General features: G+C 41.8%; 2 protein-coding genes across 7 annotated transcripts in view; one reads left to right on the top strand and one right to left on the bottom strand.

The window, feature by feature from the left end:
• LOC144929126 (uncharacterized) overlaps positions 1 to 17,886 on the bottom strand; it is a 273,209-nt gene that overhangs the window by 176,316 nt on the left and 79,007 nt on the right. The window lies entirely within an intron of this gene.
• The window catches only part of CWC22 (CWC22 spliceosome associated protein), a 58,228-nt gene continuing 45,916 nt past the window's right edge, over positions 5,575 to 17,886 (top strand). For 2 of the 5 annotated variants that reach the window (XM_078847982.1, XM_073306045.2), the window contains exons 1-6: positions 5,575 to 5,668; positions 10,840 to 10,956; positions 13,906 to 13,973; positions 14,896 to 15,009; positions 15,197 to 15,448; positions 16,581 to 16,709. In XM_078847982.1, the coding sequence (XP_078704108.1) occupies positions 10,930 to 10,956; positions 13,906 to 13,973; positions 14,896 to 15,009; positions 15,197 to 15,448; positions 16,581 to 16,709 (590 nt within the window). In that variant the 5' untranslated portion in view covers positions 5,575 to 5,668; positions 10,840 to 10,929. Of the gene's footprint in view, positions 5,669 to 5,731; positions 6,066 to 9,557; positions 9,926 to 10,537; positions 10,596 to 10,839; positions 10,957 to 13,905; positions 13,974 to 14,895; positions 15,010 to 15,196; positions 15,449 to 16,580; positions 16,710 to 17,886 lie in introns of those variants that run through there. The other 3 variants (XM_073306043.2, XM_073306044.2, XM_073306042.2) reach the window with 3 other exon arrangements.

Below are 17,886 nucleotides of genomic sequence, written 5' to 3'. Positions count from 1 at the left end.
CCAGCCTTGCCCCTAGAAATGTACACCTTGTACTGTTCAGTAGCCCACTGGACAGTACAAGCTCATTAACAGTCCATCATTCCAACAATGGGAACAATTATGCACCAGCCTTGTTGTCTCAAGTGGAGTTTTCCCAAACACTTCAATCAAACACACTGGTTTAGATAAAACCATTTAACAAGTTTATTAATTAAAGATAGATTTTAAGTGGCAAGGCATAAAAGTCAGGATTTGTTACAAAAGAAATAAGATAAAACCGCAAGCCAATTCCTAAACTTTATCAAAGTAAATCGGATTTGAAGTAAACATCATTCTCACCAAACCAGTTGCAGCAGGCAATTCTCAGTTCACAGGTCTCAGGCAGGATTTCCTTTCGGCCTGGGACCACTCCCCTTTGTTCACAATTTTTCAGGTATTCATTGATGTTCGAAAGGTGAGGTGGTTTAGAGGCATTTCTCCCTCCCTCTTCTCCTCCCCCCTTTTTATACCCCAAACTCTTGTGTGCTGGAAAAATCCTTGCTGGGTGGGTCAAGTGGGTAGGCAGTTCCATTGCATATGTGAGCTCTAAACCAGGGATCTCAAACTCAAATGACGACGAGGGCCACTTGAGGACTAGTACATTGACCCGAGGGCCGCACCACTGACCCCCCCGTCCCCCGCTGCCCTGCCCCCACTCCACCCCTTCTGTGAGGCCCTGCCCCGCCTCTTTCCACCCCTTCCCTGCCCCCATTCCAACCCCCTCCCTGAAATCCCCACCCCAACTTTACCCCCTCCCTGCCCCCAGGGAGTACAGGAGGGTGTAGGGTGCATCAGGGGGCTCAGGACAGGGGATCGGGGTGCAGGGTGGGACGGTGCAGGATGCAGCAGGCGGCTCAGGGCAGGGGGTTGGGGTGTGCAGTGCAGCAGGGGGCTCAGGGCAGGGGGTCGGGGTGTGGCAGGGGTTGGGGTGCAGGAGGGGTGCGGCAGGGGGCTTAGGGCAGGGGGTCAGAGTGCAGGAAGGGTTTGGGGTGCAGCAGGGGGTTCAGGGCAGGGGGTTTGGCTGCAGGAGGGGTTCAGAGGGCAGAGGGCAAACTCACAGACCCCTGTGCCCCCCCTCACCCAGGTCTCAGCCACTTCTCGGAGCAGCGCAGGGGCAGGGCAGGCAGGGAGGGAGCCTGCCCTGACCCCGGCGCATGCCAGGCTGGAGCCGCTCTAGATAAATGCTGGGGGGACAGGGGGGGCCACGGGGAACTGGTGGGCAGCAGAAAATAATCCTGCGGGCTGCATGCGGCCTGCAGGCCGCGTGTTTGAAACCCCTGCTCTAAACTGTCTTTCAGATTAATTGTAAATTTCTTGTTTACAACTCCCCTGTAATAGATCATTAGCACTTTCCTGGCATGCCAGTGTGCCTTTGTCTCTGAGGAATTGGTTCATGGGTGTTACCCAGAACGACAACGTACTTCAGTAACAAGCATACAGCAAAATATAATAATCAGCAGATTTTGTTTTCAAATGATACCTCACAAGGCATACTTTGTACAAAATATATCATAACCATATAAAAGTCGAGTACATGGGGTACAGAGTGTCACAAGTACATTTGACCGAGTTCAACTGAAAGTACAAATTATCAACACAGCATATCAATAAGACTGAGCTTTCCGGGAAGAGATTACTGTGAAACAGGTAAAGTTGGTATTTTATGTTTTGGCTCCTCTGGGTGTGTTATCCAGACCAGACTTTGGATGCTAGAGTTTTGCAAATCAGCTTTGTGGTTGCTGAGCGCTAAGAGAACTTTTTAGCTATTGTATTCAACAAAAGTTTCTAAATTTTACGAACAGAGGCAGGAAGATAAGGAAATATGATCCAGTGGATAGGGTATGAGCCTAAGACCCAGTTTCAGTTCCCTGCGCCACTCCATACTTTGTATGATCTCTGTGCCTCAATTCCCCATCTACCTTAGAGAGTTGTTGTGAGGATGAATATATTAAATGATTAAGAGGCACAGTTATTATGGTAATGGGAGCCATACAGGTACATAAGATAGCTTTAATTTTATCTGATTCTGAGTCGAGCTAGACATATTTGTCTACATTCATTTTGGTGACACTAACGAGACTTTCATTTAAACACCATTCAACTACAGAGCTGTGTGCCACAAAAGGATTCCCCTTAAGTTCACTTAAGCCAGTTGTGGCTGCTTTGCACCATTGAAATGGGACAGAGTAATGAGCTTCAGCCCATTTTGTTTAAACTCCTTAACATGAATAAAATCTCTACCTTTTCTTGCCACCTTTTGTGCCTATTCACTCCCATGCTCTCATGGTCACCAAGCCTCTGGTTCCTCTTACTTTGCCTCTTCCTGCTTCCCAGCACACCTCTATAAAGTCTGTCCATGCCGCCCCTTGTGTACCTGCAAAGCCTCATCCATGAACCTCCTCTAGTCTGTGTAACGATGCTGGTTCTGGTGGGACCCAATTGAGAGTGCCAATTCAGGACAAATTGCTTAAAGCAGGGTAGAAACTGGGGTTTCTATGCACACCAAGGCAAACCAAACCAGCCAAGAAGACTTGGGTTTTACCCCACTGGTTAACCATAAGTCACACAAGCAATTCCCTTAGACTCTCGTTTCCCAGTATCACCACCAGTGCCACTCGTTATGGGGACAAATGGTTTTGAAAACCAATACCCCAGTAAAAGAAAAAAGGTTCTCTTGATCCCAAAAGACTAAGCCCCAGGCCCAGATCAATATACAATTCAGATCTTACCCACAAATCATGGTGTTACCAATCCTTTAGAATCTAAAATCTAAAGGTTTATTCATAAAAGGAAAAAGATATAGGTGAGAGCTAGAATCGGTTAAATGGAATCAATTACATACAGTAATGGCAACATTCTTAGTTCAGGCTTGTCGCAGTGATGGAATAAACTGCAGGTTCAAATCAAGTCTCTGGAGTACATCCACAGCTGGGATGGGTCATCAGTCTTTTGTGTAGAGCTTCTGTTTGTAGCAAAAGGACAATAACTACAGGGGGTGTGAGTGATTGCTGGACCCAGACTAGAAGGAGACTAGTCTGTAAAAGAAAGCTTATTGGAACATCTCTGAGGGTGAGGTTTTATCTGTATTCAGTTTTCTTACTGTACTTGGCTTAGACTTGTGTGTTTTATTTTATTTTGCTTGGTAATTCACTTTGTTCTGCTTCAGAAGTTACTTGGAACCAATTAAATCCTACTTTCTGTATTTAATAAAATCACTTTTTACTTATTAATTAACCCAGAGTATGTATTAATACGGGGGGGGGGGGGGAGAGACAACTGTGCATATCTCTATCAGTGTTATAGAGGACAAAATTTATGAGTTTACCCTATATAAGCTTTATACAGGGTAAAATGGATTTATTTGGGGTCTGGACCCCATTGGGAGTTGGGCAACTGAGTGTTAAAGACAGGAACACTTCTTAAGATGCTTTCAATTAAGCCTACAGCTGTTAGGGGATGTGGTTCAGACCTGAGTCTAGGTTTGCAGCAGGCTAGCGAGACTGGCTCAAACCAGGCAGGGCACCGAAGTCCCAAGCTGCCAGGGCAGGAAAGCAGGGGCATAAGTAGTCTTGGCACATCAGTAGGCAGCCCCCAGAGGGTTTCTGTGATCCAACCCGTCACGCTCTCTCTCTTTCCCTGTCCCAGTCTCCTGCACCCCCTTCTACACCTTCTCTGTGCCCCACCCAGTTCCCTGCCCTTTTTCTTTTCTATGCACCATGTCCATGCATGATTTACTCACTTCATCTTTATCCCACCACCACTTCCTCAGTCTGTTTTTTGCTTCCCTCCCTGTGCTCTTGTAACACCAACAGACCCCAGTCATCATCGAATCCGGGACCGCTGGAGCTTAGTGCATGAGCCTCTACCGCATGAGCTAAAAGCCAAATGGCTGTTAGCTAAAGCTATAGAGCAGACTCAATCTCTCTATCCCTTTCTCTAAGTGGTCCCGGTGCCGCTAGATGGGACAGAACATCACACCCACAAGGTGTGTGGATTACACTCCTTCCTCCCCCAGAGCCACCCTACAAGAGTACAGCACGACACACCATCCCTCCATGTCCCTCCTTATCCCTTTCCCTCCTCATCTCCTACTAATCCCACATCCAGGCCTCCCTCCTCACAATACACACACACACATATTTTCTGGCTCAGTCTAGCTGTACATGCCTGGAGGCAGCAACAAATGCATTTATAATATGTTTTTACATTAAATCATTTATTTTCAAGTTGCTCTATGTACAAGGAAAATCAGCTGTTGGTAATTCCCCCCCAACTTCTCTCCCACCTTACAAAACTGCATGGGGCTATTGTGATCAAAAGAGCTACTATGAACAAGCTATTCTGCAATAACTCACTATATGGATGCTATTACACAATAAAAATGATTTTATTCCAGAATAATTCCTCCACTTTGGAAGCACACATTATTCCTGAATAATCAGTTACTTTGATTCTGGAATAAAGTATGCACTTGGCAAGCTATTAGGGCTATTCTGGAATAAGTATGTGGGTAATTAATGTATGCACAATAGCTATTCTGATTAGCTTCCAGGGGTAGACAAGCCCTAACCATCAATCAACCAGCTACCTCAAAAGGCATATATATGATTTTGTGATTTATGATGAACCAATAAAATAAAACTAAACTTTAAAAACCAACCAAACAAAAAAACAATGCCTGATTTCCCTCCACTCCCGGGCCTGGGAAGCGGCAGGGGAATTGTCAGTGGAACTGGTTTCTTCTGAGGGATGTTAGAGAGGCAGCTGCTTTTCTTACCATACTACCTATGACTTCTGTGCTGTGACCTGACTAATGCTAGCACAGTCTGAATCACCAGCATGCTCTGCTGTGGCATAGCAGTAGCTGCTCCATAGTTAAGGCTGAAGTTAGCTTTTCACAAAGAGCCTGACTTTCAACAACCCTTCCTCCAAAATTCAACATGCAAGTTCTCCTAAAAAGCCCATGTCACACCTACCCTACCCAGGGGTAGAGTTACCTAGGACGTATCTTCCTTCGGTTCTTAAAATACTCCCTACTTACTACTTTTAAGGGGGCGGCTCATTTGAATCCAAAAATGGGGCCAGCTTTTAAACTCCCCCTCCCTGCTCGTGCTGAGCCAGGGACCCCCAGGTCGGCAGGTGCCCTGCAGCGTTTGAGTAGCTGCAAAGCTTCTCAGCCTTCGAGAGCAGCGGGCTCCTGAGCCCCAGGCCGGGAACCGCGCGCTTCTCTGCGGGGGCTGCTGCTGCCCGGGGCGGCGACAGGCCCCGCGTGGTGCCCAGAGCCACAAGCGCACACAAGGGACCCCGGCCCTCTGGGGCCGCCCATCAGCACCTCGGGAAACCGCTCGCGCGCAAGCCCGCCTACGTTCAGGTCGCACTGCATGCTGGGAGCTGTCGTTTCGGCCGTTTGAGGCTCCAAGGCCGCCATGTTGCTGACGTAGAACCCGCCTGCTGTGGGGCTCGCTGAGGATTGGGTTATTTTCTGCATTTATTTTTCGCTCTTATTAACTCGGTTTAACACCAAATAAATACCGTTAAAATTATTAAGATCCACGAGGTGTTACTGCACTTCCGGCAGGAAAACCCCGCCCCCGCGTCTCACCGGAAGTAAAGTTACTTCCGGTAGGATGGTGGCCTTTGGGAGACTGAGGTAAGCTCTGACTGTGGGGGAGTCTCACCATCTCCACTTCTTCTCCCACATCGCGCGGCGGCTGCTCTCCCCTGCCGGGACCTCTCTGTCACCTTGCGGGTGGAGCATGGTGAGGGCGGGGGATGGGCTGCCTTGGTACGAGTGGCCGGGGCCGACGCTCGGCGCCCATCCCTTCCCCGCATCTCCCCGGTGTCCGCACAGACTCAGCGCCCATGCAGCCCCCTTTTCCTGAAAGGGCGCTGCTATCGCAGTGGGCCGCCCACGTTTATGCACCGGCTGCTAGGTCGGCCCCTCGCGAGCCTGTCGTTGGGTCCAAGCTCCCCATGCTGCAGCACCCGCCTCTGCGGAATGGGCGCCTCGCCGTTTCACCGCTGCTCACGGGCCGGGAGTGTCCGAGGTGGGAACTGGCGTCTTTCGGTCACTAAAAAGCCGGCTCTACACTTAAAAATCGCAGCGATCAAGCTATCTCGCCCAGGACTGTAAACGGTGTCGTGCCCTGAGCACCGTAGTTACCTCGACCTCATCCCCGGTGTAGGCACGGCTACGTGGAGGGAAGGTTTTTTTCCATCAAACTCTCTGCTACCTCTCAGAAAGGTGCAATAATGACCTCGAAGGAAAAATCCTTCAGGCTCTATGTAGCTATGCTGCTGAGGTGCAAGTAGTATAGATGTAGCCTAAAAAAGCAGGTAAAACTGCAGGAACAATAGAGACTCTGGAGCTTGCAGGTTGTTTTCAGGCTTCACAAATCACTGTGTCAGTCTTCACTTGGAAGTTTAAGCTGCTTAAGCAACGTAAGCAGCCAGGGGTAACAGTTCTCTCATGGATTGGTAACTAGTTAAAAGATAGTAAACCAAGGGTAGGAATAAATGGTCAGGTTTAGGAATGGAGAGAGGTAAGTAGTGGTGCCCCCCAGGGATCTGTATTGGGGCCAGTCCTATTTAATATATTCATAAATTATCTGGAAAAAGAGTTAAACAGTGAGGTGGCAAAATTTGGAGAAGATACAAAACTACTATAGCTACCAGGGAGACTGCAAAGAGCTACAAAATGATCTCTCAGAACTGGGTGACGGGCAACAAAATGGCAGATGAAATTCAAATGTTGACAAATGCAAAGTCATGCACATTGGAAAACATCCCAACTATACATATAAAATGATGGGGTCTAAATTAGCTGTTACCACTCAAGAAAGAGATCTTGGAGTCATTGTGGATAGTTCTCTGAAAACATCCACTTAATGTGCAGCGGCAGTCAAAGCAAACAGAATGTTGGGAATCATTAAGAAAGGGATAATAAGACAAAATATCATATTGCTGCTATATAAATCCATTGTACGCCCACATCTTGAATACTGTGTGCGGATGTGGTCGCCCCATCTGAAAAAAAGATACATTGGAGTTGGAAAAGGTTCAGAAATGGGCAACAAAAATGAATAGGGGTATGGAACGGCTTCCGTATGAGGAGAGATTTCTGGGACTTCTCAGCTTGGAAAAGAGACGACTAAGGGGGGATACGATAGAGGTCTATAAAATCATGACTGGTGTGGAGAAAGTAAATAAGGAAGTGTTATTTACTCCTCATAACACAAGAGCTAGGGGTCACCAAATGAAATTAATAGGTAGCAGGTTTAAAACAAACAAAAGGAAGTATTTTTTCACAACAGCACAGTCAACCTGTGGAACTCCTTGCCAAAATTTTTGGTGGCCTCAGAGAGCGGCCACCAACTGTTGCTGGTGGCCACTCTGACAATTTTTCATAAAATACTTAATTAACTTTAGGAGAAACAAATAAATAGGCACATCAAAATCCTTGTAATTTATTTATTGCTAGCTAGTAAGTCTGCTGCTGTGAAAAGTGATTTTTGTATGTTTGTTAATATCACTTTTCACAGCCTCCCAACTAGCTAACAAGTGTCTGCTGTGAAAAGGGATAGTAACACTTTTCACAGCAGACTTACTCAGCCCCGGCATCCCTGGGGACAAATTAAGCCCTGGATGGGGAGATGGATGGATAGGCAGCAGGGGCCAGGGGCAATGAGGGGTGGGGGAGGCAGCGGGGAGCCAGAGTCTGAAGCCTGAGGGATGCAGTTCCAGGAGGGAGCTTGAAGCCCTGGGGATATAGCTGAAGTCCTGCAGCCAGGAGATGAGGCCTTGCTGCCAGGGGGGGTGGGCCAGAGCCTGCCACTCCACCATCCCAGGGCTGAAGCCCGAGCCCCACCACACCTGGAAAGGTGGGGAACTCCCAGGATGCCTGCTCCTCCAGGGTTGTGTCCCAGGTGTCTCCAGAGGTGGGCAGGGCCCAACCCCTGCTGGCAGCCCCAGCAACCAACACCAAGGTGGCACATCCAGAAGGAACAGGCAGGGACAACTGTTTCCCCCCCCCCCCCCCCCCCATCACTGCCCAGGAGGCTGTGGCCGCAAGAAAAGCCCCTGGTGGCCGCATTTGAGAAACATTGATCTGGATCATTCCTAACAGGTGTTTGTCTAACCTGCTCTTAAAAATCTCCAATGATGGCGATTCCACAGCCACCATAGGCAATTTATTCCAGTGCTTAACTATCCTGACAGGAAGTTTTTCCTAATGTCCAACCTAAACCTCCATTGCTGCAATTTAAGCCCATTGCTTCTTGTCCTATCCTCAGCGGTTACGAAGAATAGTTTTTCTCCCTCCTCCTCGTAACAACCTTTTATGTACTTGAAAACTGTTACGTTCCTTCTCAGCCTTCTCTTTTCCAGACTAAACAAACCCAATTTTTTCAGTCTTCCCCCCCTAAATCATGTTTTCAGGACCTTTAATCATCTTTGTTGCTCTTCTCTGGACTTCCTCCAGTTTGTCCACATCTTTCCTGAAATGTGCCCAGAACTCGACACAATACTCCAGTTGAGGCCTAATCAGCCCGGAGTAGAGCGGAAGAATTATGCCTCATGTCTTGCTTACAATACTCCTGCTAATAATTCAAGAATGATGTTCGCATTTTTTTGCAACAGTGTTACACTGTTGACCCATATTTAACTTGTCCACTATGACCCCCAGATCCCTCTCTGCAGTACTCCTTCCTTGGCAGTTATTCCCCATTTTGTATGTGTGCAACTGATTGTTCCTTTCTAAGTGAAGTACTTTGCATTTGTCCTTACTGAATGCGGCCACCAGGGACTTTTATTGCGGCCACAGCCTCCTGGGCTGGGGGGGGAGGAAGAAGAGTAGCAGCTCCTCACCCTTCCTGTTTCTCCTGGATGCCCTGCCTTGGTGTTGGTTGCTGGGGCTGCCAGTAGGGGTTGGGCCCTGCTCCCCTCTGGAGACACCTTGGGCACAACACTGGAGGAGCAAGCACCCAGTGAGTTCCCCACCTTCCCAGGGGTGGTGGGGCTCAGGCTTTGGGATTTAGCCCTGGGATGGTGGGCTGGCAGGCTCTGGCCACGGGGCTTCAGGCTCCAGTCCCGGATTCCAACTGCACGACAGCAGGCTCCGGCAGTGGGGCTTCAGGCTCTAGCCCCCTGCTGCGTCTACCCCCCATATCCACGGCTTAATTTGTCCCCAGGCTTGCCAAGGTTGAGTAAGTCTGCTGTGAAAAGTGATACTTGTATGTTTGTTAATATCACTGTTCACAATGGACTTACTAGCTATCAGTAAATAAATTACAATTTTTGGATGTGTATATATATGCATATTTCTTTGTTTTTCCTAAAGCTAATTAAGTATTTTAGGAAAAAGTGTGAGAGTGGCCATCAGCAAGAGTCCTCTCTTTTGTTTAGGATCCACTTCCTTTTCCAGAGTACTCGAAAAAAGAAAAAAAAAAACCCACCTAATTTCAAAGACAAGTGTATTTGGTAAACTCCTTTTTTCCCCACAATCCTTGCTCTCTCCCATAATAGTCAAGTTCTGAAACTTGGCTATCTGCATTTGCAATGCAACTGTTTGAGCTTGCATTTCTAAAATCAGGGAAGCTAGAATAATGTCTGACAAAATTCTCTTAAATAAGATAAAAATATCACTCAGAAGATAAAAATATACTTAACCTGACTGAATTCAGTATATTCTGTGTTTGGTAAGTTATGGATGTACTGCCTTTCCTTTGTCTCTTTGTTTGTTTGTTCACTGATTTTTTTTTTCTAGTTACTAGTCCTATAAACTTTATATAGAATGGAAAGATCTTTAAATCAGGAAATTAGAAAAGACAAAAGGCAATAACAGAGAGTGATTTTCTTCTGGCTCTAACATCCAGTTTTCACCCCAGATTTATAAAAAAGTGCTGCTGCTGTGAGTATTTTCTTTCTGGCCTGCCAAATGTTATCTTGCAATTGAAATGCTGTTAAAATACTGAGATGAAAAGCAACTGGAACCGTCTTCAGCTTTCTGCTGCTTTTCAGCGTTGCCAATGTGGATTTTATGTTAAGAGGTTAAATCTTCCTTCCCCTGATGAGAGTTTGAGGCAATGTCTTACTGAAAAGTATAATCAATAGGCTGACAAGATTGCAGCTGGGAGCAGACTTGTGCAAACAAAGCTCTCTCTTAATTTTGGCTTTGTGATGAACGAGACGGGTGGGATAGCTCAGTGGTTTGAGCATTGGCCTGCTAATGTGAGTTCAATCCTTGAGGGGGCCATTTAGGGATCTGGGGCAAAAATTGGGGATTGGTCCTGCTTTGAGCAGGGGGTTGGACTAGATGATCTCCTGAGGTCTCTTCCAACCCTGATATTCTATGAACAATATCCATTTCACAGAATGGAAATTAATACTGCCTTTGTTTGCAAGTGGATTTGATATCTTTATGATCATCTTGATTATTCTAAAATTTAATTTTAAATTTTAATTAGAATCTTGTTTTACACAGGTACACCCGATTTCAGTCTCAGACCATCAGAAAATACTGAAATCAGACAGACTTGTTCTGGTAGAATAATATTTCTGTTTTATTTAGGAGAATTTTGGTAGGTGTTATCCGTGTTTTTCTATTTTTAGCAGATTAAAACATATATATAATATAATGTAACTGTAGTTATGTGAAGCAATAAGAAATATTCAAGTTAATGTTTTGGTGAGATGATTCCTAGACTTGATTCTTTTAAAGTTTTGTAAAGATCACAACTCATTTCTCCAGTGATTGTTTTACCTTTAAAAATAAATCTAAATATTGTTTAATCAATTATGGAATGTGTTGTTTATCTTTTGTAGGTGAAACATTTTTTCATAAGAGATCCCCATTTGAGTTGAGTACGTTATTATTTCTACAAGTTCAGAACTTTAGGTGAGCTACAGGAAAAAATGAAGAGTAGAGTGGCACACATAAGTGTAAGTATTGTGAAGTTTAATTTTTCAGGAGAAGTACAATATTGTTTGGGGATTTTTGTGTGAGTTTAGTATGTAGGGGCCTATTTCCACTTCATATATGAACACAAATTCCTTTAACTTCAAAAGGAGTTGCATGTATTCTCTCCCCAATATATGCTGTATCATAATTAAGAACAAGAAGTATTATTACTTAAACCGGCAAACTGCAGCTGGTTGATGTACAGATATTCTTAGCAAGAGATGTCCCAAGTGCACCTGGCAGCAATGTGAAAAGGGAATGAAGTGTGAAGAGAAGTGGGTAAAAGATGGAAACAGTTCAGTGGAAAGCATGAGTGAGTTGAGGCATAATGACGGATTATGAGAATGGTGGGGAGGGGAAATTAATTGCATCTTTCTCTGGATTGTGATATTAGTTATTCATCTTACTATCATGCAATCAAGATTATAAGTATGGTATTTGGATTCCTACAATTCTGAGAAACTTATTTCTGACAGTGAAGGGTCCTGCTCTTTCGGAATCTGAACGTTGTATGTTTCAGAAGGGAGAGGTGCAGTACTGTTAGGAATATAGCAGCAAGCAAAACTTCTGTTCGCAAATATAGACTTTCTTCTAGAGTATTGGCTTCATGATGCTATATCTATGAAGTTAAATATTTTTCATGTAATTTCATTCACACACAATGTATATAAAAACTTCCCTTCAGATAACAAAATAGAGAAATGTTACCAATACAGTTGAGATCCAGCTAATTTACTTTGAAAGCTAAATATTTGCAGAAATAATGGAATTTTTTCATTACTTTCCAGCTCTTGGAGTGTATCTTGCATGAGATTATAATAATTAAGTAATTAGTGGATGGAATTTTTAGAAATGAATTTATAGTATAGAATTGCTCTCTTCAGAGTTTTGTCTTCTGGTCATCACATAGTCATGAAATGCATGTTATGCTTAGAGATTATATCAAGAAGTATTTTTTCTTGTTTATTAATGAAAGATGCTTGATCATTAGCCTGAAGTCTGCAGGAGACTAAAATCCTGCATTTATCTTCAGAACAAGCATGGCACAAGCATCAATAATACAAACATCTTTATACAGCTCTGTTAATGTGTTTGAACCCTGGTCTGGAAGGACAGTGTGTTTGGGCTGGGAGCAGGTATTATATATGGGGCGTTGGGGAAAGCTGAATAGTCTCTTCCACGCTCTTTCCGCTTAAGATGCAAAAGTCAAACACCACTCACAGTAAATCGTGCAGCTGTTCAAAATATGATCATGGATATTCTGCTGAGCTTGGCTCCCCAAAGGGCTCAGCTCCATAAATTAGATTAGAAAGGGAAAAAGTACTCACAGTAAACTATAGATGTTCATGGTATGATCCTCCCTCTGCTTTCTTAACTATTTTACTGCTGATCAAATCAGGTAACATTTTTAATGTGGAAACATTTTTGGAGTTAACACCTATACAGATGCTTGTGGCAGTTCATGTATCCCAGAGCTGTTTCAGATTCCCTGCAAACTCATGCAGACATTGCATTGATCGTATTAAGGACTTGCCTATGCTGGGATTTTTTTCAGTGCAAACCCCATTGTAGATGTGCTACACAGATGTGCTACGCAACTGGCCCACTTTTCACCATTGCAGATTTTTCTGTAGAATGAGGTGGGGGGCATGTTTCAACCCTAAGGGCTAGAAATGTGCCTTTTTAAAATAAGTTGAGATTCTGGAACACATGATAGCAGCTTAAAAAACCAAAGTATTGGCTTACTGAGCCAGCATGAGTCAGCCCAGTTGGACCCTGGATGGGAGGATATTTCAGTCTTCATTTTTGCAGGTATTACTATTTCTCCTAGAAGCTTCAGTCGGGATCCAGTTGTACTCTGTACAGCATATAGCACAAATAGACCCTGCTACAAGTAATAAAAAATATAATTTCCTTTGTTAAATATTCAAACATCATTTGGTATTGCTGTCTATCAGGAGGACCTGTTATTAAGCAGATGTCACTTGTATTCAACTGGCTAGCTTTCTAAACTTATATTTGACTGGCTCCAAGGTGATATAGAAACTAGTATGTCAGCTTGTTAGTGGGCACACTGCCATCCTTATAGATGGAGTGGGGGGTCAATATATATACTGTATGAGTATTGGTGACAGAATTCCAGTCCAGGAATGTTGTAAACAGCTCTTGGTATGGTGTATCTGAATCAAGGTGATGGGTTACTCTACTTCATAGGGGGTTTTTTTGTTTTGTTTTGTTTTGTTTTTTGCCAGATGGTATCAGTTTGTGGTTCTGGTGAATGGGAATAATATTTTTCAGAGGGAGGAGTTAAATGTTACAAAGAAAGGGTAGAACTCAACAGAGATGGTTGCTAAGCAAATCCAAATTAATTGTGAAAGAGCTTGGTAAGCTGGAGGAACCTATTTGTAACTTCTTTTGTAGATCTATTGTAAGTGTACTGATCATTCTGAATCACGGTGCGCGGCTCTGGTTCATTTTGTGAACAGACGTATTAACTTTACAGTGAATTTTTTTTACTTGACAGATTTGTAAAGTGATTGCAATTTTAACCTTGGAAAAGTACATTTATAGAATTGTTTAAATGATAAATGTATAATTTAGAAAATGTAAAACAAAGGGTACAGTGTAACTTGGACAGATAAGATAAATGAGGCAACTGCATAGAAATTTAGGAGGGAGAGGAGGACATTATGGAAAAAGTGGATTATAAAGAGGAATTTGGAGGAGAAAAAAGGGAGATCTTTGTTAAACAATGGGTGGAGTAGGAGATTATTCAAAGTATAGTGGGTGGCATGACAGCAGGTGTAAAATTTCAGAGTGGGAGAAGGACATAAAATAATCCTTCATATAAGAAGATAGATATGCTTAGTAAATATACTATTATATAAAATATACTATGGTCTAAAATAATTTAATACTTTGTTTTAAAGCATGGCTCCAGTTATGAAAGAAAAGAGAGTCACAGCTCTTGCCGGAGGAGTTCCTCTCCAGAAGACAGGTAAACAAGTATTTTTTTTGTAATTGCATTTAATAGTAGTTAAAATTGTGTGTTATCTTCATCCAGAGTGAATCAGATAAGTACAACAAAACACAGTTTTGTTCCATATTTTTCACTTATGCTGATAAGTGAACATGAAAAATATAGTTATAGACTTAATACAATGTCACTAATTGTGGATGAAAATGGGAGAGCAGTAATTGAATATGAAAGATTTTAAAACTCTTCAATGTTCATTTTGAATACTGAACAGCTTTAAAATGGAAATTGGATTCCAGTCTCTTGCATGGCTCCAGTGCTGTTAACCACAGTTGTCACTTTATAGCAAGGTTATGCATGTCAGCTGGAGACTCAAAAATGCCATTTCTTGTGCTGTCTACCATACATAAGGCATGAACTAAATTCTTTCAGGGTAACTTCCATTTCACTGACAGTGAACATTCTGTGATACTAAAACATAAAGTATGTTTTCTTTTATGCCCGTACATATGGTATACTTAACTCTGCACAAGTAAACAAAGGTGACAAATATAGTGAATGGATACATTCAGTGGGCTGTCTTGTGACTTGCATAGGGCTGAGTACACTCAATATTTAACTTCATTACTATTTATCATTTAACTCTGAGCCCTGAGTTTTCTTTTATAATGTTTCTTTTGAAGGTCACACCCCTATCAGATTAATTTTTGTTTATCACTAGGACTATATGATTTATTAAAGTGTGCATCTTTCTGTCTTGAATTATATATTAATAGTGAGGCTCAGTTCATTGATACAAAATTGAGGCCTCCAGGTTTTTAAAACATTGGTATGTGTACAATCAATCCATGACTGAAAAACAGACCCTAGAGAGTACAATTCCTGTAAACTAGAAGTTTAATAAAGCTTTACTAAAAAGGTTTTTGTTTGGGGATGGGAGTAGGTATGCAGAACGTGAGAGGTCTTGGTCCCCTAGAGACAGAGGTTACTCTGATCACAGCAAGTATGATCAGGAATATTCGGGAAAGGGGCGTGATGATAAAACTGTGGAAGCCAGGTGAGTATTAAGTATTTGAAAATGAAAAGGTGTTCATTCTGCTTAATATAATTTTCAACAATTAGTATTTTGTTTAAAAGTAAAACCATTACACTTGCCTTGGTCTGAATTCTTAACAATATGTTCAGCCTTCATCTCCATAAGATGGAAATTCTTTCACGTTTACTTTCCAACTTTTGCCTGATAGGGGGTGGAGGAGAGAGACTCCCCAAGAGAAGGGGAAAGAGAGGGAATCTGATCGAAGGAAACAGAAAAAATTCTCTTCACCTGATAGAAAAAGTCCAGAAAGATCAGTACCCCAGAGCTCACTTGGTCACGATGAACCCCCTTCAAAGAAGAGAAAAGAAGAGCTGGATCCAATTCTCACCCGTACAGGTGGTGCATACATTCCTCCAGCAAAGCTCAGGATGATGCAGGAACAAATTACCGATAAAAATAGGTAAGTCAAAGTTAACAAATATCACAATTAACAGGATTTACTGGCATAGTAGAGCACTGTAAAACAGAAGTGTAAAATATTTTTGATTGGCTGATCAGACATGAAAGTTGTTCAAAACCTGTGAAATGCTGAAGCAGTGATGCCATGTGCTGTAATTTTTGGGGTTGTGACCTGCCTTTGAAATGTAAATAGTAAAAAGTAGTATATAAATATGCATCATAAATGTGTATGTTGATATTTTATCCTGTAAAATAGCTTTGGAATATCTTCTTCTTTAATTAAAATATATCAAAATATTTTGAGAAAGTTGATAGTTATGAATGCAGTGGACATACACAGCAAAAAGGGGTTGGAATACATATATTTTCCAATTTTGTTTAAAAAAAAAAGGGGGAGGTTTCCTTTCATTTATAAGTACTTACACTACTACTGGAATTTCTTTCTTTAGTCACTAAGAATGAGGAGTGAATTCATATCTACACTCACTAAATGTTAATCATATGTATTTATAAATAAGAAACATGATTACATGGAAAGGGGTATGAGTCTGTATAATTTGTGACATTTTTCTGTGTTACAAAGTAATTTTGGCAGGAACTGTAAATATGCCAAAATCAAATGTCTTCTTTGCAAACAAACTTAATGTTTTTCACAATTCCTTAGGAAGTCTTTCAAAAATCTATTATTGAATATTTCAGATAAGTCTTAATTATATTGTGGTGGTTTTTTTTGAAGTATAATATTTTAGTATAATACTGTTTAACATTCCTGTATGTTCTTTTGTTCTAGTTCATTTCCTGTACTTGCTATTAGTAGAGAGATTTGTGGGATAAAGTTTTCTCTTGTCTGTCTTCTCCGTAGAAAACCATACTTCAGCATTAGCTTTACAGTTTTTATTTGGTTTGGGGTGAGAGAGAGAGAGAGAGAGGTTTTTGTAAACCAGATTGGTTTAGTAGTAATGAGTTACTGTCAGTATAATCGTAAAACCAAAATTGAAAAAGGCAGCAAAATATATTGTGAGCATTGCACCTTGAGGCTCCTATTGACTACAAATTAATTTCACATTTTTATATTAAAGTGTATTTATAGTGTACCTAGATATACTTGTATTAATGTAATATTTTCATAATAGCTTAGCATATCAAAGGATGAGTTGGGAAGCCCTGAAGAAGTCAATCAACGGTCTTGTCAATAAGGTGAACGTTTCTAATATAGAAAATATCATCCATGAACTTCTTCAAGAAAATATTGTCAGAGGAAGGTAAGTGTCAAATGATTGTTTCATAATAAATAAATATTTAGTTTTTCTATTTATAATATGTAAAGAATAGTAACGCTAAGACAAACTAATAATAGTCAGGTTTTTAAATAGCTCTGAAACTCTTCTATGCTATAAAAAGAAGAACCTGCATGGAAAATAAGAATGGTTTGTTTGCAGAGAAAACACATTTGCTGCTGGTAGGTTGGAAAAAACAGAGTAAGAAGTTACCCACTCTGTGCCTAAGTGGTTTTCATTTTAGGAATACTTTTTTTTATCCCTAATTATAGGTGTATCAGTGGAGAAAATCACTTTTAAAAAAAAAAATCCGCATCTAGTAGTGTGCTTGTGATCACTGCTGTCTGATGTGTATGTGCTGTGCCATAATTATCCTTGCCTTTGTAACATGTGGAATAGACTACTGCAGTGTGTTCCCAAGCCGTATGGAAACTATAGCTGATATGTAATGTGTTGCTTGTGGTGTGGTTGGTAGCATATTATACCAGTTTTTCAAAGACCAGATTTGTTCCTAGTTTTCAGGTATTGTTCAATAGGTTGATCTATGAAGCTATTTATAGTTTGGATTTTACTTATGAGAATATTCCTACCTCTGAGGTCATCTGGAGTGTTTTTGCTAACCCTCTCCAAATTTAAATAAAGGATGGCCCTTGATCTCCCAATATCAAATTCTGCTGACTTTCCAGGGACCTTGCAACAGCCAACTCTTCTTTCTGTCTTTTGCCTGCTAATGGTCATATATTTATATTTGTACAGAGGTTTTAAATAGCTTTTAACACTTTTATTTTATTTAACAGGTTATTGGTATTTTGTACAGCATCAAAAGTCTTTCATGGTTAAATGGTTTTAAAAACTGAGTTAAAATCTTGAAAGCAATTCTGAAAGGTCAGTTTGTAGGTAATATCTTAGCTGACCCTTTATACCTCACATAATATAGTATCTGCTTTTCTTGGTTTAAATAGTTGGACATAATATAAAAAAGGGAAAACCACACTGAATAGTTGGGAGCAGGTATAGTTACAGAATCAAAAGAAGCAAGCACAGATATTGTAGGAGGATAGTTTGGAAGGATGATGAAATTCTTGCTCAGTGAGTTTTTAGAGGAATCTAATAAAAATTGGTGAGGATTAAAAGGGGATTTAGTCCAAGACTAAAAATGTTG

Source organism: Lepidochelys kempii, chromosome 11 (assembly GCF_965140285.1).
Source record: "Lepidochelys kempii isolate rLepKem1 chromosome 11, rLepKem1.hap1, whole genome shotgun sequence".
NCBI classification, from domain to species: Eukaryota; Metazoa; Chordata; order Testudines; family Cheloniidae; genus Lepidochelys; species Lepidochelys kempii.
Note: the sequence above shows the minus strand (reverse complement) of the source record. Positions and strands in the feature narration are given on the sequence as shown.